Source organism: Dendrobium catenatum, unplaced genomic scaffold (assembly GCF_001605985.2).
Source record: "Dendrobium catenatum unplaced genomic scaffold, ASM160598v2 original_scaffold_61322, whole genome shotgun sequence".
NCBI lineage: Eukaryota > Viridiplantae > Streptophyta > Magnoliopsida > Asparagales > Orchidaceae > Dendrobium > Dendrobium catenatum.
The window spans coordinates 1634126-1654923 of record NW_021379772.1 but is presented as its reverse complement, the minus strand read 5'-3'; the positions used below and the strand labels follow the sequence as shown (position 1 = coordinate 1654923).

The 20798-nt window shown below is 33.3% G+C and overlaps 1 protein-coding gene across 4 annotated transcripts; it reads right to left on the bottom strand.

Moving 5' to 3' along the window:
* Nucleotides 1-1687: 1687 nt before the first annotated feature.
* LOC110112930 lies at nucleotides 1688-18581 on the bottom strand. Of its 4 annotated transcripts, XM_028691745.1 has the most exons (5): nucleotides 18454-18581; nucleotides 16739-18373; nucleotides 16477-16618; nucleotides 15552-16389; nucleotides 1688-2074 (listed from the first exon to the last, which is right to left on the bottom strand). In XM_028691745.1, exons 2-5 carry the CDS (start codon nucleotides 18140-18142, stop codon nucleotides 1951-1953), a joined length of 2508 nt encoding a protein of 835 aa, XP_028547578.1. In that variant the 5' UTR covers nucleotides 18143-18373; nucleotides 18454-18581; the 3' UTR covers nucleotides 1688-1950. The 4 variants fall into 4 exon arrangements, with proteins under 4 accessions (XP_028547578.1, XP_020700975.1, XP_028547577.1 ...); XM_020845316.2 differs by having other exon boundaries at nucleotides 15552-16618; XM_028691744.1 differs by having other exon boundaries at nucleotides 1688-2071; nucleotides 15552-16618.
* Between the last annotated feature and the right edge of the window lie 2217 nt (nucleotides 18582-20798).

Here is a 20798-nt window from a genome sequence, read left to right as displayed (position 1 = left end):
TATGGATTCATGGATTTATTGATATCGACGGATTTGTATTGAAATTTATTTATTGACGGATTTACGGATTTACTGTTACTGTGCGATTTCATTGATATTTGCATTATGTCACTAAGCATTGATACTGATACTGATATGGATATCGATATTGCATTGACTTATTGTTACTATGGACATGGATATTATTGATTCATTGATATTATCGCTTCATTGATACACCGTATTGAACTGCTGCATGTGATTCATTGATCAATATGGAATAGGTTTTACTGTATTGATTTGATTTCAACCATTCTTACGATGTATTGGTTTGATTGTTTTATACGATTTCATACCGATTGATGTTATTGACCAGAGATAATTGATTTGATTGATTATATTGATACGATATTGATTTAACGGTTATTATCGAGACGACGATTTTCCTCTATTGATTTGATTGGATTCTTACAAGATTTGACGTATGTACTGATTTATTGGAGCTTTATGGATTTCTTCCTACTGTTTATCGATTCTTTTACCGATTATTGTGGAATGTATCGATCATGCATTGATTACTGATTTTTCATATTTGCTGCATAGATTCACTAATCATGTGCAACTGATTGTTATGGATTTGATGGACTGACATGCATATTGTTTCAGTACCGTGCTTTGATTTCAGTTGTGGGCTTTGGTGACCTGCTGAACTTTTTGAAGCTCATTATATGTGATTAACAATTTCAGGTCAGAGCAAAGGAGCAAGAAGTGATGGTTGATCAAGACTGTCGAAGAATCCTTTCACTATGGATGCCTGGGGCGTCACAATGGCTTTGTTGGTGGGTATGGGTGGGGGGTACTCAACATCGAAGGATAAATTGATTTACATTGCTAATCACATATATCTTATATTACTGCAATCCTTACTACATAGTGTGCAGCACTTAACCGCACTACGACTATGGTAAATTCTAATATGCTGCTTGAAAGTTTGCAATCATAGCAACATGCAACAAACCTCAAGGCAATCAGTCCGTGACAAACTGCGTTCAAAAAGCATATAAAATGGGTGGGTATAGGTGGGTACGACATCCCGAAAGTCACCATGGGTGGGCGTGAGTGGGCGAAGCCCGTCCAGTAAAGCATGAGTACCCAATGGTTACCCAACTAGGACCCCATGTAGGACTTTGTATGCCACTTCTAGCATCAGAGCTAAAGCCTAAACTTTGGCAATTCCACATACAAATTAGCAACTTCTTTAGAGTGCAAACCCATATATAAAAGTTAACTTTATATTGCTTTCGCCATGAAATCATATACATGAGATAACGAACCAAATAGTTATTTTGGTAGCACAAATGTAAAATCTAGCCTCTAAAAATTCCACCCCACATTTTATACATGCTGAACTCACCCACCTTGATACCCAAATCCCATGCAAGATTAACCCCTTCCTGGACACCTTTTCAAAGGAATGAGAGTAGACAGGATCACTATAATAGGCATGCTTAAAACATTAGGAATCCTTTTAGAGAAAACAAATATAGTACACGCTTTGAATCTAATCAAGTTACAAAGCATACACAGAAAGAGAACAGTTTCGTTCGCTTCATCTTCAGGAAGACACAAGGAAATTTTAAGAGAAAACATTCCCAAGAAATTAAAAAGATGATTAATAATAGAGTAAAACTGTCCAGGCTACTAAAAATTGAAAGAAATTATATCAACTAGATGAAGAACCCTGTTGAAACAAGTAAGAAGAAGAAAAAAAGTTATATTCAGCTACCAATGTCTCAAGAATGCATGCATTCCATCTATTCAAAGCTTAAATGAAATGGGTCATATCATTTACATAAAGAAAGGATTCACTGCAGCTAAGATTTTCCTATCTTTCCTTAATTCTCTTCGTAAAGAAGCAAAAAGGAAGCTTGCCTTCGGGGGACAATGGTATTATAGTTCTTATTTCTTAAACTATTTAGTGAAAGACCAGACCGACGGTACATCTGGGCCTCTGGAGAAAAGGCTTCCAACATTTGGCCTTCCAGGATTCAGGTTTCCAACTTGCTGAGGAGCATCCAAAACAGAGTCATCCCTGCTAAAACAATAAGAAAAATAAAGGTACTGCATGGTTAGAATCTAATTAACAAAGGACTACAAAAAGTAAATGGTAAAGGGAGAAGAAAATTCAATCTGCATGAGAGCTATTTTCTTTAGTTCTTAGCAGAAAATTTTCACATATACAGATAAGTATTTGAGAACATATAGTGTAGCTTGAAAAAAGTATTTGAGACATGTAGTCTAGCTTGAAATCCGGTTGTCATGAACGAGCCAGTTAAACAGAACAACACTACATAAATAATAGGGTTCATTTGGGACGACTTTTATTTGCTTCTTAAAGCAGATTTTTAGTAAAAAAAAGCGGTAAGAAAGCCGTCCCAAACGAAGCCTTAGGTTTCGTTTGGGACTACTTTTTTCTGCTTATTAAAGCAGTTTTTTAGTACAAAAATTTAAAAATTTTGTACTAGAAAGCTGCTTTAAGAAGCAATAAAAAAGCCGTCCCAAAGGAAGCCTTAGTCTGAATATCAACACTCAAAACATAATGTAGGATAACACAAGCACGAAGGAGGACATTGGAATATGATTTATAAGATGCATGTGAGACATGCCCATAGAAGCTCCTGATCAGAGAGAGAATTAAGGGTAGAAATTACACTATTATGCAGTACAAATCAGATTTCAGGGTAGCTAGTACTTGATTTTTTACATTATTTTTTATGCTTTTGGAATAACAAAGAATTGTAAATGTCTGCCCAAGAAATACCAATTTGATGCTTTGTATTTGTGGAAATGTGAATAATTTAAGAAAGCCAAAAAAATAAACACGAGCATGCACTTTGACTCCAAGGAGAACGTTGGGGTAAATGAGTTATCCTATGAAGAGTTGTCTAGTGCATTTAATTATCTATTAATAGCATTTGAAAGTTTGAAAAAGGTAGTATATTGCTTTAGCAAATACTGTGTTTTATTTTAGAAAATAATCAAAATCTTAAAATAGTTTTATTTTAGCAAGACTCTTGGTTTTTAGTTGGTGCATTATAATACCCCATGCTAAAATAAACTGTGTTTTTGCTTTCTTAAAATTTAATTTTAAATTGAATATTCAATTAATTTCATGATAAACAATAACTACATTGTAGCATACCTTGAACTACACGCCTTACATTCATGTATGCTTTCTACCTTTCTTTCATGCCAAGTTCTCTACATTATAGAATTATATGATTTTATTTTGGGAGCAAACTTTAGAGATCAAGTGATACAAATATGGCGCAATCAAGCTTATGTAATTTGGAATGACCTCATTTGCCTTCTCCACCAACTTGTAATTAACATTGGCATGCAAACTTTAATTCAAGCTATATAGAGATGTATTGGCCGATCATTAGCTCATGTATTTTAATTTGACATTAGTTTTTTCAACATTTTTTAAAGTAAGATTGAAGAACTTAAGATTTTAACTGTACATGAGGAAACTAATGTTATGTGAGAAAAACTAGCCATTAAGAATGTTGCAAATGATGTACTTAAAATATCAAAAAGAAAATCTCTTAATAGTAAAAATAGTTTGTGGTAGAATCAAAATGTGTAAGAAAAATTTAATAATAAGAAGCTTTGTTATGAAAATTAGTTTAGCTGTAAAAACTTAAAAAATTGAAAAAGATATAAAGAGGCTGGTAAGGAATATAAGAAATCAATAGGCGATGCAAATAATTTAGCTTTTATTGATTTATATAATATATTTAGATACTGAGGGTGAAAGATATATGTATATGTTAGTCAAGCAAAAAGATAGGAGAAGTAAGAATTTAGTTCAAGTGAAGTGCATTAATAATGAATATCAAAAAGAATTTTATCAGAAGAGGATAGAGGATATTCAAAAAAGATGGATGAGATATTTTGATAAGTTTTTCAATGAAGATTATGAGAATGCGATTGACTTTAGTGACATTACCACCCTAAATGAAAATAAAGATTTTTAATTTATCAGGATATTAGTAAAACCAAAATTAGAGAGACTTTAAATAAACTGAAGTGTGAAAAAGCTGTTAGACTTGATGATATTCTATAGAGTGAAAATGCTTAAGAGATTAAGGAATTTGTTGGCTTACAAAGCTTTTCAATATTATTTTGAAGACTAAAAATATTTCGAATGAGTGGAGTGTGTTGATTCTTATTTTAAATAATAAATGTGATACACAAGAGTGTGTGAATTATAGAGCAATTAGTTAATGTGTCACTTTAAAACTATGGGAGAGATTTATTGAGCATAGGTTGCGACGTAATACTACTATTTCTTAAAATCAATTTGGACTCATGTCGGATAGGTCTACTATGAAAGTTATACATTTATTGAGAGGTTTGATGTAGAAATATAGAGAGAATAAGGACGATCAACATATGATATTTATTGATTTAGAGAAAGCTTATGATAAAGTTCCAAGATAAGTGTTATAAAGAGTTCTAGAAAAGAAAATGATTAATAATGCTTAAATTAAAGTCATTAAGGATATGTATGCAATAGCTGTTACTTGTGTTCAAAACACAAGGTGGTTTGACCAAGTATTTTTCTATTTCAGTTGAATTACATCAAGGATTAGCTTTAAGCCCATATCTTTTAGCTTTAGTCATGGATGTTTAAACTAGACATTTGCAAGAGGATGTACCCTAGTGTATGCTTTTAGCTGATGATATTATTCTTGTTGATAAGATTAAAGGGCGAGTTGAAGGTAAACTTGAATTATAGAGGTCAAGCTTATAGCCTAAAAGTTTTCATTTGAGTATATCTAAAACCAAATCCATGGAGCGTATTTTTAGTATTAATAAATCTAGTTGGAGGATTATGACTTTGGACGATCAAATAATTAATAAGAGTACACGTTTTAGATATCTCAGGCATATTGTTCAAAGTGATGGTGAAATGGATGGGGATATTATTTGTACAATTCAAGTTGGATGGTTGAAATGGAGGAATGGATCGGGGTTGTTGTGTAATAGAAAAGTAACCCTCAATCTTATGGGAAAATTCTATAAGATGGTGGTGAGACCTACAATGCCTCATGGCGTAAAATGTTGGCTATTAAAAGAGAGCATAAAATGAAGTTAAGTGTAGAAGAGACAAGGATGATCAAGTGGATAAGCGCCTTTACTCTTAAAGATAGAATTGTGAAACAAGCATATATGTGAAAAGGTTGGAATAGCTCCAGTGGTAGATATTTTAAAAAGAATCTCCTTAGATGATTTGGTCACATAAAATATCAGCCTTCTAATGACATGGTTAGAATAGTAGATGCATGTTAAAAAAGGTAGAAATACACCTAAAAAGACTTGGTTAGAAAATATTAGAAATAACATTTTTTTATTAAATTTAAATAAGAATTTGACACTTGGCAAGACACAATGGAGAAATAATTCATGTAGTTGACCTCACGTTGTGGGATGAAGACTTGGTGTTGTTGTTACTGTTGTATTAGTTTCATCAATAGCTCTTTTTGGAAATGCTCCTCAATGATTGGCTTAAATATATTTTTTACTCATTTTCAATCTATATATATATATAGTCTAAGATTGAGCTCAACTTCAAGTTTGATTCATGGTGAATTTAGTTTAAGACTCGGTCCCTTCATGTTCTTTATACCATTCTTTGAGATAGTCACTTCTTTGTGAAATCCTCCAATGGTTGTTTGGATGGATATATAGGAATCTATGGGAAATGAAATGAAGCAGGCAAATATGCTTAATGAAATACAACTAATCGTTATATTGTCCTAGGCTATATGTAATACATAGGCAAATATTTTGAATGAATGCACTGAAAATAATATTCTCCTATGCACTACAATATTTTAACTACAAGCTAACTAAGAAATGAATTGCTTAGTGGCCGTTTGGAATCAATTTTTTTAGGTTAAAATTTTTAATTTATTTTATTTTGTTTATGTTTAGGGTCTTAAAAATACGTTTTTTGTTTATTTATGGGATGTTGGTGGTCAGCAATAATGGTGGCTATGGCTGTTGCTGATAGTCATTTTTAAATATCTCAAAATACTTAAAAGTTGTTTTGATTGTTTTTTAAAAATAAAAATAACTTCATTTAATTTCAAAAATAAAAATAGTTAAAAACACATTTAAAAAACTTATTAAAAATATAAAAATAAAAATAATAATTATACCAAGCAGGCTTTTATAAAATCAAAATGCACATATAAGTAGTGTTTTTAAACTGGACCACAGATACGATCCTTCTAAGTAACAAAGAGTAATAAGGAGGCGTGGGGAAATAGCAAGAAGCATCTAGGATTCTAGTGAGTTGTGTGGAGCAGAAAACCTTCAGCAGTACGCAAAATCTCAAAGGAACCGAAAGTGAATCCGATAAAATTGGAAAAGGAACAATTTTTTTAAATCAAACTGCTTCACAGTTTAAAACCCATAATAAATTTGATGCTTCACAGATCACACAGGCAAGCTTGTCTTTTTACCCATATTGGCAGCCAAGAAGACAAACTCAAGGTTTGGTTATTTATCAAACCATCTGGGGCAGCCCATACACTTTGTTGGCATACTTACACCGATCAAAATATTCAAGGGTTATAAACCAATAGGTCTAAAAATCACAACCATGTTAAGTTATAACCATTATTATTAAGAGTGCTCTTTACACGTTAGTATAATGAGTGTTATTAGCGCACACTTTGGTTTCATTTGGGATGGCTTTCTTACTGCTTCTTAAAACAGCTTTTTAGTATAAAAATTTCAATTTTTTACTAGAAAGCTGCTTTAAGCAGTAAAAAAGTTGTCCCAACTGAAGCCTTTAAGATGTGCACTTGGAACTAAGGACAGCTACACTGAGTGGCCGCCTTCCTCCATTGCAAAGTGTGACAACACTAAAATGCATGGTCACGTGCACTCTGTAACACATCTCCATACTCTCAAAAGTGATGAAAATGCGGCTTTATTATTTTGACTTTTGGGTTAAAAGGCTCGTCCCACAACTAGAATGGGTTCATAAAATCACCTAGTAACTAGCTAATTCTAACGCAATGCTTGGAAAGTATTCTTAATCCTATCTCTAGAAAGTTTTCTCTTGGTTGTTCTTCTCCTATGTTGCTCTTTCACTCTGTACTCTTATAGTCTCCAATTCTTCTTGGATGTGCTTCTCTGTTTATGTCACTGGTGATCCAGCCTTTCTCCTTCGATCTCTGAAGATTTGAAAGTTCTGTCACCACCTGAAGATTATATGTTTCTCAAAACTTACTTTCCAGTTGCTATTGCTGCCATTTTCAACGTTGGTTTTTAGTTCATCCTTCATAATGTGGGCATATTCACTGATCCTACCACAAAATATATGCTCTTTCATGGATAGCTTCTCGTGCCCTTTCAATTTATAGCAGTACAATGCAGTGGTGTTATTGGTTCCCACTACCCTTTCCGACAATACCCCGTGCTCCATGCATATGCAATCTCCTAGAAAGATGCTCTGATGAAGATGATAAAGGCATGAACGATGAACTTAAATTGATTTTTTTCACTTGTGTTATTTTAACCTTCCCTTCATTATTTGCTGGTTTGAAATGTGCAATGATGAGGAGACGAACAATGATTGATTGCATGTCTATTGTTGAGTGCTATCGTGTTAAGCCTCGTCGCTACAAGTTGCGATTTAAGAGTTTACCACAAAACAAAAGTCCTAAGGCTTGTTTAGGTCGGTTACATCTTTTTATAAAGGTGGTTATAAAGTTTTAGTGGGAAAATAACTTTTTTAAAAACTATTGTTCATACTGTAAATATTTTCTTTTTGAAAAAAAAAATATAAAAACGAAACTTTCTTATAGCTACCAAAAATTAGCAGATCTAATTGAAAAAGCAACTCCCCGCCACGAGAATTTTTACAAAGCACCAAGAAAATAGCAACCAAACAGAAATGAGGCAGAAATCTAAAAACAAAAAATGACAAGTTGCCCATTTAGATCCAAAGTGTTGATTTATGATGATATTACTATCAATGATTAAAAAAATTGAACTTTTGTGTTATTCATCTTCTTTTTTTCATTCATCAACATCAAGTTTATATTAAAGTATTTATGTCATGATTATTCGACAAAATTTATGCTGGTTGACAACTAACTCAACCCTCCACTTTTCTCATTCAGGGCTTAAGACCTCGCAACAGGAGTGTTATAAGATCGTGGTTAGACATGCAAGCCTTTATGGCGCAGAATCTTGGCTATTAAAAGAGAAGCATAAAATTAAGTTAAATGTTGCAGAGATAAGGATGCTCAGGTGGATAAGTGGCTTTACACTTAGAGATAGAATGCGAAATGAGCATAGTGAAAAAATTGAAAGAGACGCCTTAGATGGTTTGGTCACATAAAGTGTCGGCCTTCTGATGAGATAATTAGGAGCATAGATTAAGAGAGGTAGAGGCAGAACTAAAAAGACTAGGTTAGAAAATATTAGAAATGAGATTTTTTTATCAGATTTAAATAATAATTTAACTCTTAACGGGATATAATGGAGAAAAAAGATTCATATAGCCAACCCCACAGTGGAATAAAGGCTTGATGTTGATGATGTTATTGTTGCCTCCATATAAATTTCCACATTTAATGCTCGATACCTTTGAGCTTAATGTCATCTTCTAAGCATACATCAAAACATCACATAATTAGGAAATCCATATTTCTTCTTTCTAGAAAGGGAGTTGAAGGAAAATTTAAATTATAGAGGTCAAACTTGGATTCAAAAGGTTTTCATTTGAGTAGAACTAAAATCAAATACATTGAGTGTAATTTTAGTAGTAATAGATCTAGTGGGGATTGTGGCTTTGGATGATCAAGTCATTAAAAGTGATGATGAAATATATAGGGATATTATAAGTAGAATTCCAGTTGGATGATTGAAGTGGAGGAATGCATCATGCCTACTGTGTGACATAAAAGTACCACTCAAATGTAAGAGAAAATTCTATAAGATAGTGGTGAGACCAACAATGCTTTATGGCGCATAATGTTGACCATTAAAAGAGAAGCATATAAATTAAGTTCAAGTGTTACAAAGATGAGGATGCTCAGGTAGATGAGTGGCTTCACTCTTAGAGATAGAATGTGAAACGAGTATATATGTGATAAATGTTGGAGTAGCTCCAGTGGCAGATAAGACTAAAGAGAAACGCCTTAGATGGTTTAGTCACATAAAACGTCGGCCTTCCGATGACCTGGTTAAGAAAGTAGATGTACTAGATTGGGCCTATATTAAGAAAGATGAAGGTAGACTTAAAAAGACTTTGTTATAAAGTATTAGAATAGTCTTTTTCTATTAGATTTAAATGACATTTTGACTATTGACAGGACAAAATGGAGAAAAAGGATTCATGTAGCTGACCGTACGTAGTGGGTCGGCTACGTAGTGGGATAAAGGCTTGATTTTGTTTTTATTGTTGTTGTTGTATGCTATGTATTTTTAAATACATTAGCATCTTTCTCCACCTTTATCTCTAAATTTATTATTTATAACTTTTTGTAGAAATAAACACATCACCCATATAACTTACATCAAAAATGCTAAAAAAGAACCCAAATTTGATTTTTTGCTACCGCTAGAGCATTCCATGATATTGATGTAACAATACCTAACCAAATTATGATAAGAAATAGGAAAGGATTTGTTAGGACATCATCAATAAGTGACACATCACAAGTTGATCCAGTAGTGGTGAAAATAGAGAAGGGATATCTAGGATGCCAACCGCAAGTAATGTGCAATTAGATAAGAGTTGTCTAGGTATAAAATTAAAATTAGATTATTTTTAATAGAATTTGATAACTTAGAATAGAATAATAAAAGAATTCGTAGACAAAATGCCTAGAAGAATTCATATTACTTGCTTGGAATAAACTTAAGGAAAATAGAAAAAAACAAAGGACATTGAAAAACTATTAACTATCTTAAATTGGAAAAGTTAACAACATAAATGAAATTAAGACAACAATAAGTAATTAGTTGAACAGTAAAATTGCCAAAGTTAATGAGAAAATTGATATAGTGAATGTTATTAAGATGATTATCGATGAGGATATTACAAGAGGTTAGAGCTTATGATGCTCAAATTTGATATAAAAATAGTTTATAAATCAATTTTGTTAATATAGTTTAAAAAGAAATTTTAGTAAGAGATGGATGAATAACTATAACATATATATTTGAAGAATAAAAGATTGATCGAGGGAGAACTTCCATAGACATTAAAAGTTATAATAAGATGTACTATGAGAAAGAGTTATAGTGAGTATAAAAAGGACATAAAAATACAATAGAAGAAGTCACACTTGATTAGCAATAACCTATGATACTGCAATTATGAAAACATATTTTAAGAAACAATAAGATAACTTAATAATTTTAAAAATGCATCCAATAAACGACAACAACCCTCTTTGTTCGAAAGAAATAAAAAATTGCAAAGATTATAAGGTAATTCCAATAGATAGTTTTACCATACAACAAAAAGTAGAAGTTCTGATTGATATCTTTAGAGTATAAAGAAAGTAATCAAAATAAATAATTATCCTAGGATAAGGTGATGGAATTCAAAAGGTAAGAAATTGTAAACTTTTAAGATAGATTGTTAAGTTTAAAAGAGAAATTTTGGAATTATTTAGTTGAGCAAAACCTGATGTGATGTAAGATGACTAGAACTATTAAAAAGATTATTCAAGTTTAAGGAAATTCTAAAAATAAATCATAGAATATCAAGATGACTTGATGACAAATTAAGAAAGTAAAAATATTTATTAAGAAAATTATGATTTAAAAGAGTGATAAAATTAAAGTACTATAGAAACTTATAATGATTATAAAATCATAAATCTTGAAAAAAATATAGCAATCAAGACAAAAGCTATAACCTTTAATGATCTATAAAAAAGATGTGACATTAATAAACAAGAAAAGAAGATAAACAATACCGCTAGGCAACAGAGAAACGATCTATGAAGTTTAATAAGCTAGATTCATTGCAAACAAAGATGACATATCTTATTTAAAGATGAAGATGTCAAAACATGATGATAAATTATATTAAGAAATCATAAAATTGGTGTATTAAGGAAGAAGTCTTCTGTAATAGCATAATGACCATAATAGTAAGAAAATAAATATTGACTCACTAAAGTAAAGTGGAGTTAGCTCTGATGTTAGGCAAAACTTTAAAACCAAATGAGATAGCTAATGAGATTTGAGAAGTTGCATAGGACACTAAAATAATTTGAGTAACAAATCTTTTCAATAAATTTTTGAAGACAATATAATTGGAAAAGATATAAAGAGGCTCGTAAGGAATCTAAGAAAGCAATATGCGATGTAAAGACCTTAGCTTTAAGTGATTTATATAATAGATTAGATACTAACGAGGGAGAAAGATATATGTATAAGTTAGACAAACAAAGAGATAGGAGTAGTAAGGATTTAGTTCAAGTGAAGTGTATTAAGGATGAAGATCAAAAAATATTTTTCTTAGAAGATGATATTCAACAAAGGTGGATGAGATATTTTGCTAAACTTTTTAATGAAAATTGTGAAAATAAGATTGATTATAGTGACCTTAGCACCCTAAATGAAAATAAAGATTTCTATTTTTATCGGCGTATTAGTAAAATCGAATTTAGAAATGCTTTAAAGAAAATAAAGGGTGGAAAAGTTGTTGGACTTGATAATTTTCCAATAGAGGTGTGGAAATGCTTAGGAGATGAAGGAATTTCTTGGCTTACTAAACTTCTTAATACTATTTTGAAGATTAAAAAGATATCAGATGAGTGGAGAATGAGTGTGTTAATTCCTATTTTTAAGAATAAAGGTGTCCACAAGATTGTATGAATTATAGAGGAATTAAGTTAATGTGTCATACTTTAAAACTATGAGAGCGAGTTATGGAGCATAGGTTGCGGTGTACTTCTTGTTGATAAGACTAGAGAGAGAGTTAAAAGTATACTTGAATTATGTTGGTCAACATTACAGACTAAAGGTTTTCGCTTGAGTAGATCTAAAACGGAATATATGTAGCGTAATTTTAGTAGTAATAGGCCTAGTGAGGGGATTGTGACTTTGGGTGATTAAGTCATTAAAGAGTACACGTTTTAGATATCTTGGATCTATTGTTCAGAGTGATGGTGAAATAGATGGGGATATTATCAGCAGAATTCAAGTTGGATGGTTGAAGTGGAGGAATGCATCGGGCTTGTTGTGTGATAGAAAAGTAACCCTCAAACTTAAGGGAAAATTCTATAAGATGGAAGTGAGGTCTACAATGGTTTATGGTGTTGAATGCTGGCCATTAAAAGAGAAGCATAATACTAAGTTAAGTGTGGCAGAGATGAGGATGATCAGGTGGATGAGTGGATTTACCCTTAGAGATAGGATACGAAATGAGCATATACATGAAAAGGTTGGAGTAGCTCCAGTAGAAGATAAGATTAGAGAGAGTCGTCTTAGATGGGTTGGTCACATAAAACGGCGGCCTTCCAATGACCCGGTTAGGAGAGTAGAGGTACTAGATTTGACTTATGTTAAGAAAGGTATAGGCAAACCTAAAAAGACTTGGTTAAAATATATTAGGAATGACCTTTCTTTATTATATTTAAATGAGAATTTGACCTTTAATAGGACACAATGGAGAAAAAGGATTCATGTAGCCGACCCCACGTAGTGGGATAAAGGCTTGTTGTTGTTGTTGTTGTTGTAAAGAGAATGTCAAATGATTAAGAAGTATTCAGTATCATCATAGATTCATAATAAAAAAAGATGTTCAAAAGTATATTAATTATAGAGCAATCAAATTTATTAGTTATTAAATGAAGCTATAGAAAAGTACACAACAAGGACTTCAAAAAAAGTGGAACTTCAAAATAATTAATTTAGTTTTATGCCAAGAATATCTACTATGAAAGTGACTTTACTGTAAAGATTAATATATATAACAAAGAATGAATATTAATATGACTTTATGGACCATGAGAACCCGTAAGATTGATTACAACAATTAATCGTGTGTGATGAACAATGACAAATGTGCATAAAAAATATTATTGATTATTAAAGATATGTATGTTGAACACTGAATAATATATAGGTAGTTGAAATGCACACCTCATTGAGTGAAGCACTCAATGCTTTTTTAATGAGGTGTATGCCTCAAATAGATGATGTTAGGCTCTTTTAATTTATAAGCCAAAAGTCTCAAATTAGGGTAGAGCCTCGATACCTAATTATGCAATTTCAAACCTTGTTGGAAGCATGATGAGTTAACTTTTGGTTTAAATACTCTTTGATACATGCATGTATCACAGCCAAAAAAAAAAACTAATAGGGCATATCTAAAGCAAATGAGCATCATATTAGTCTAGTTGGAGTGTCCAAAGGGAGTAAAGTTACCAAGTCTAAGAAGGCTACTTTGGAGGTATAGTTAAAAAACCAAGAAGATGTGCAAGAATTGAAGTATAGTTTGTGCATGGAACATGAATATTAAAAAGGTGTAATGAATGGTGTAAGAGAAGCAGATGTTCATAAGACTATTCATGTTGGTATAAAACCGGTTCATGGAGTGCATCATGATCCTAGAAGAAGTGTGAAAGAGGAAGAATTTGAGGTAAAATGAAGTTAATAGAACTTTTACAAAAGAATAATGGATGAAGCCATATAATACATTGCTAAGTGGTTCCGCTAAGTGAGTATCTCAGTTAATGCAACAAAGTCCCTAAAATTTAAGCATATTATTATATTTGTTTGTTAATTTGGACCGAGATAAAAGCCTCCATCTTCTGAGCTACAAGTGCCTCCACTAGAAGATTGAAGAAGAGAATTTTGTGTAAGTGTCTCTAATAACCACTCTAATTATGAATTGACCAATTTGTATTTTGTTAGTAATTTTATCTTATTTATTTAATTGAATATTTTGAAAATTTTGTGCCAAATTAATAAGAAAAAGGCTCACTTATATTGAACATCAACTGCAGCAAATTGCATTAGTGGATTCCTTGGAGAAGAAGTCAGCATGAATTGTGTATTTATTGACGATAACTGCAGTCTAGAGATACATCAAGCTAACTACTAACTTAAATAAGGAATTTTCTACAGAAGAATAAAATAAAAATGCAATCAAATTCTCAATTAATGAATGAGCTATACACAGCAACTGGAAGGTTGGAGATAGATTCTAATGAGAGGATTGCACTGGATAAGTAATTATCTATGAACAATCTTGTTAGAGGCCTATTTGAATATAAGTGCCATATGAAATAGAAATCTTCAGGAATGACTCTTTTATATCATAAAAATTATAACAATTAATTATCATTTATGCTAAATTGGAAATTGTAAGAAATTGCATGGTTGAGTGATGGGTATATGTTGTATCAACTCCAACTTCGCAAAAGTTTGAAATCAAGGTATTCAGCTTTACTCTTAGAATCTCAAACTATGAGCAAAACTTGAAGAAGTTGTTCTTTTAAATATGAATTGCAATATAATGATTTGACTTTAGGCAACCCATTTAAACTTTGTGGACACCTATTTAGATTCACAAAGAAGATGAGACGTGTTGGGAAAGAGAGTCTTAGCAACCTAGTGCTCATTAAGTACAATCAAGCTTTGAAAAAAAAAAGAAATATTTCACTTGAGAGAAATTATTGAACCCAATTAGTCTGGATTTGCATTTATACAAATTGTGAGTGGATGAATGGAGAAAAACAAGGAAATAAGAAAGGAATTTTTTGGTGATGAAAACATCTGAATGTGGTCATCAAATTAGGCAAACACTACATCATTTTTCTTCAATTTTAACTGAAATTTTTTACCAAATATTATCATGAAGTGAATACGATACATATGCAGAAAATATAAATAACCCGTGATCATTTTATTTGACAACAGGTATGCTTCACTTCTTGTTTTGAAAACACTAGTGAAATTCAATTATTTGACAAACAAATATTTACATAAGTGAATTTACCTGCATTAAAAAAATCAGAAAATTATTTGTTTAAATAAAATTCAGAAAAATAAGCACTATTAGATTCCAATTTTTCATATAAATTACAAAGTCATTCAACAAGACAGTGAGAGGTTCACAAGGAAATCATGCTACACAAAATTCATAAACAATTATTCCTAACAAAACGAATCCTTACTATGCATGGTGACCCTGATGACCCAAGCTAAGTGATACAAAATTACCGAGTATAAAAATACAAATCATGATTTTAATAGTGAAATGTACTATAACATGCACAAGAACATCTGCTAACTAACCAAAACAGTTAATGAAAAAGAAAAATAACAAGAAAAATTTTAAGCAACTCAGACATGTTGGAATGTACACAAATATAAAAATTCAAGAGTATTCATTTGCAAATCAACCAAGTGTATAAAATAGGCGCACTGAAGCCAATTCTTTTCAGTTTTCTTGTATGTAGAGAATTATACATCAGAAAGGAAATTTTCTAGGAAGAAACAAAGATACTTACTTGGGCCAACTAGTAATTGGGTTTGTTTCAAAAGGATGCCCAGTAGTTGATTTTATTGGAGTACTATAGTTAGCTTCACCCTGAGATATTTTAACCATGAGATCAATAGGTAGTAAATGATCATTAACAGCCATTGGTGATGGAGCCTGGAAGAAGTTCTGCTGCCATATGCCATTATCATTAAAACTAGGACCAAGTGGACTATATGTCCCACAATTATGTTCATGGTTACCATTATGAGCATACTGATTAGATATTCCCATTAGCTTATTGTTACTCTTTGAGATGGGTGGTTCTATAGGCCTGTGGGACAGAGAATGCAAGAAATCTTGCTGTTGGGAATTGTTTTGCATGAGGGGTGAAAACCAACCATTGGGACGACCTATCAAACCCATCCCTTCCTGAGGCAATGGACTGCCCCACATTTTCCATGTACTTTGTTCCAGTATATTGCTGGATAGATCTGAATTAGGAGAGCAAAACAATTGATCAGATGCGGAATGCTTTCCTTCTGGAAAATTTACTTTGGACAAGGGAGGCTCAATAGGGGAAGGCTTATTCACATCTGCAGAAGTCAAAACATTCTTCAAATATGAAGATCCTTCAGTCTTGTTCCTTGTAGTAAATCCAGTCTCTAAGTACGATGGAAATTTGTCAAGTGACTCTGATACAGGCCCCAACAATGAGATGGGATCTGGATCATAGCATGGATCCTCAAATAATTCTGCATCTTCTGACAATGAACTTCGCGGTGGCTCTTCAAGAGGAGGGAATGTTGTATCGGGCACAATAGGAAAAATTGGATTGTTTGGAAAAGAAATGCTTGCAGGAGGGAATGCTGTGAAAGGCAATGATTTCCCATAATCAACTAGGTTATCAGTAGTAGAGTAACTTTGAAGTAAGTCTTTCTTGGATGAAAGATCACCTCGATCTGCTAATTGTCCAGTTGGATTCACCTGACCTGTAGACTTTGCATCAGGATATGGAGAAACTGCTGAAGAACGAGTAAACAATTGCTGCCATGATTTTTTTATAACGGTTGTTTTTGGTTGAACATTTGTAGTTCCCTGGGAAAAGTAAGGACAACAATGCAAAACATACAGATAAATATCATATTAATGTTTAATCAAGAATACTAACATATACATGATACATGAGCAAGGATAATTGCATGAATAACAACTCACAATTCGACTTAAGTTTGTCTCAGAAGCCTTATCACCTGCACTAGAAGATGATTTACCAGCCACATGCACTAGAGGATGAGTATCTCTTCTGTTTCCTGAATTTTGACCATGATCAATAATTCCTGTGGCGGGCTTAGTTATCTTGGTAACAGCGGGGGAGTTCTGCATGTTTCTTCCAAAGAAGGGACCAGCAAAACCTCTAGAAGAATATAAAAAAGAGCCTTTCATGCGATCAAAATACCTAGAATTATTCACAGCAACCTTATTTCCATGAACACCTTCTAAGGCATGTGATTTGTAATTATCCGTGGCACCCTTCTGAAAATCTCTCAATTCATTCTCAACCTTCTTCTCAAACTCCCGTTTCCTTTCGTTTTCCCTACTTGCCCTCTTCTCATGCTCTTCAACATCAGAATTGCTCTTGCTAGATGCTTTATCCTTGTCTTTCCTTCTGTCCTTCCTCCTCCTATCCATTTCCTTCTTTCCATCTCTGCCCCCATCAACAGCTAAGCCCTTCGACCGCTCTTTCTCAGCAGCCAACATTTCATCCCGCTGTCTTCTCCTCTCCTCTACCAGCCTTGCAACTTCTTCCCTCTGCTTCCTCTCTTCCTCCTCTAGCATTTCTTTCTCCAACCGAGCCTGCCTCTTCTCCTCCGCTTTCCTTCTAGCCTTCTCCCCTCTACTCTCATGGAAATTTACACAATTCTCCCCTTTCCCTGGCAACCCTCTATGATCTAAATCAGAAGATCCATCTTCCCTTGAAGTACCAAATCTGAAAATTTTGCCATGAAGCCACCTCACACTCGAGAAAAAACATGAAAGTAGCTTGCAGGCAAAAAAAATCAAACCAAAACAAGATCTGTCCATGGAACAGCTCCGATCAGTGCCATTCCAGTACTTCGGATCAGAGCCCGCCCAATTACCATTCCCATCAGCATAACACAACCAGCCATTCTTCCCAACAACATCAGCAATGATACCAGGACTTTCCATCTGATCTGGCAGGTCAAGCTCCGGCCTTTTGGAGATGTGACCACAGTAAGAGCACATGAACCGACCACCACCAGGGTTCTGGTCACGGTAAGGCATGTGGCAATTCCGGCAACGACGAGTAGCAGTCTTACGAAGTTTCTGGAGCTCTAGGGCCTCTGTGCGGCGGCGCTCACGGAGGCGGGCAGCACGACGAGCCCTCCAACTGGAGAGGTGGGGCATGAGAATCTCGTACCAGAAAAGAGTGGCGAGAAGAACGAGAACGCAGGCAAGGCGAGGTGAGGTGATCTCGAAGCGGAGGGGGGGAGGGAGCAACTGAGAGAGAGCCCAGAGAATGATAAGCGGGATCACAAGCCACGGTAGCATGGTCGCGACCCGCCGAGACCACCTCTGGACCACGCAGAGTATACACATTATCCGGAACTCAATCAATTGAAGCAATCGGAAGCGAATTGTTCAGCGCCTTAATCTCCTTCCAATACCGTAACTTCTACCAGAGCGGAATTGGAATAACGAAATCCCTAATCCGAAGTAACAGGGTAGAGTAAAAAAACCTATCAATCTAAGAAAGCCCTAATCTTCGAATATTTTGTGGGCCGGGAGGACCTCTACAAGGAACGGATCGATTAGGGTTTCTTCAGCGGCCTGGAGAAATCAGCCTATAACGTGAAAAATGAAAAAAAAAACTAATGGACGCGAAGAGGATGAGGGATTTGAGGTCTTACGGATTCGATGTCTTTCATGGAAAAAACCCAAGCCGCGACTGGTTCGCGTTCATGGCTTCTAGAGATGAAGACTACCGGGAAGAGAGAGAAATAGGGCGAGAATCGCTGGTAATTAATTTCCTTATCCCTATAAATAAATTTACTTGTTTTTATATTCTTGGCGCTAGTCCGATTGGCCAGGTCAATTTGCCCACCTAATTTATGTTGCCAAAAATGGACAACAAATGTTCATGATTTTTATTTGTTTGGGTATTCACTAATAATAGCTAGAATATTCATGAGATTAGAAAGAAAATATTTAGTATATCAATTTTAGATACAAATTCAAGTTATATAAATTAAAAAAAAAAATAGGAGATACTTAAAATTTTTATATGAATATTTTGAAATGATAAAAAATAAAGTGGCATGATTGAAATTGTCCTTTCTCATAATTGAAAAGGGTTTTGTTATGTAGAACATATTTTATAGTAAAAAATAGGAGAGTCTCATAAAATATGAACAGTTTTAAAGCGATCTTTTATATGTTCAATCATTGTTCTCTTAAGAGATGAGATTAAAGGTTAAAAAATTCAATATAAATATTAGTATTAAAATTGGGAATCATAGTTGATATCAACAAGTGCAAACTTCTATGTATTAAATTAGAAATATCTAAAAAATAATTTAAAAAAAATACTAAATTGTGTTTATGCTCAGTGTGAAGAATCGAGCCACTAGGAGTTGCCAATGCCCTCATAGTCAAAAGCATGACCCTGTTCATTCTACTCCCTATTCTTGGCATAATCATGGCTGCCCCAAGCTATGCACAAATTAGCTTAAACACTCTCACTTATCCATGGAGCTTGCGCGCTCAAATTGTAAACATTGGTTAATATGTCTCATAAGCGGATTGATCCCTGTTTCTCAAAACTTTTCCTGATTTTATAATTATTTTGAGAGAGACGTCTAAAATATTTTTTGTGTGACAGAAAATAAGTTATGATAACAACATAAGCTGAATTAATTAAACCTCAAATTATATGATGTCCTTACATTGCCTCAAGTTTGCAAAACCATATGTCACAAACTTCAATTGGTTTTTTTTTTTCATGATACATAAGATCATCAAACTTACTCGTGATATTTCTAATCCTATGAGTGGGTTGTTCAAATGGGTAGAACTTATAAAGTTAAAATTTTATTTCATATTAAAAAAAGTTAAATGTTGAGACAAGGAAAATAACTTGAAATTCATATGTTTATGACATTATCAAGCTCAACATAGATTCGGCCTTACAAGCCTTACAAACCCTTTGAACCACCATCACATCTCTGCTTTGCACTTGTAGAAGGTCTAGCATAATGAGGCTATAGTGAAGGGGGTGATGGATAGTCTATGAGTATATTGGGTTGTAGTATGTGGAAGGGCTTGGTTGAGATGTTGATGGTGGATGTCATGGATCTATGCAAGATCTAGCGAGGAGAAAATATGGGTTGTGCCTGATTGGACTAGGAGCATATAGTGTAGTCTAGATGGTGACTATAGGTTATGATATGGACTATTGCTCAATATATATCAAATAAGATGGGCCAATAGTCATCTTGTTTCGCCAATAAAAAAATAGATGATTGACCTATGTGGAGGCTTGCCCCATATGCTATATGAAAATATTAACAAAGGAAATAACTTAGAACATAGAAATGAATAACATATTAATGGAAGACATATCATTAGTCGATTTAGTATCACTTGAACTTATAATTTGTTTATCATATGCCTCATGATCACTATTTCCCTCACTAAATCTATCAACTTCTTCCCACTAGATATCATTAAGATGCAAGCTAAGTACTATGTAGTTATCTATGGACAGTTGCCTAAATTTTGCACTTTTTCTTCTAATGCATGACTTGTATAATATTATTATTTCTCACTAGACATTTGCAAGAGGTTATACCTTTTTTTGTTGATATTATTCTTGTTGATAAGACTAGAGAGTGAGTTGAAGGTAAACTTGAATTATGGATGTCTAACTTAGAATGTAAAGGTTCTCGCTTGAGTTATTTTAAAACATGAATATATATAGTGTAATTTTAGTAGTAATACACTTAGTGAGGGGATTGTGAATTTGAGCGATAAAGTCATTAATAAGAGTACATGTTTTCTATATATTGAATATCTTGTTCAGAGTGAAGGTAAAATATATATGGATATTATCAACAGAAATCAAGTTGGATGGTTGAAGTGGAGGAATGCATCAGGATTGTTGTGTTATAGAAAAGTCCCCCTCAAACTTAAGGGATCTATATGGAGGTAGTGAGACCTGCAATGCTTTATTAAAAGAGAAGCATAATACTAAGTT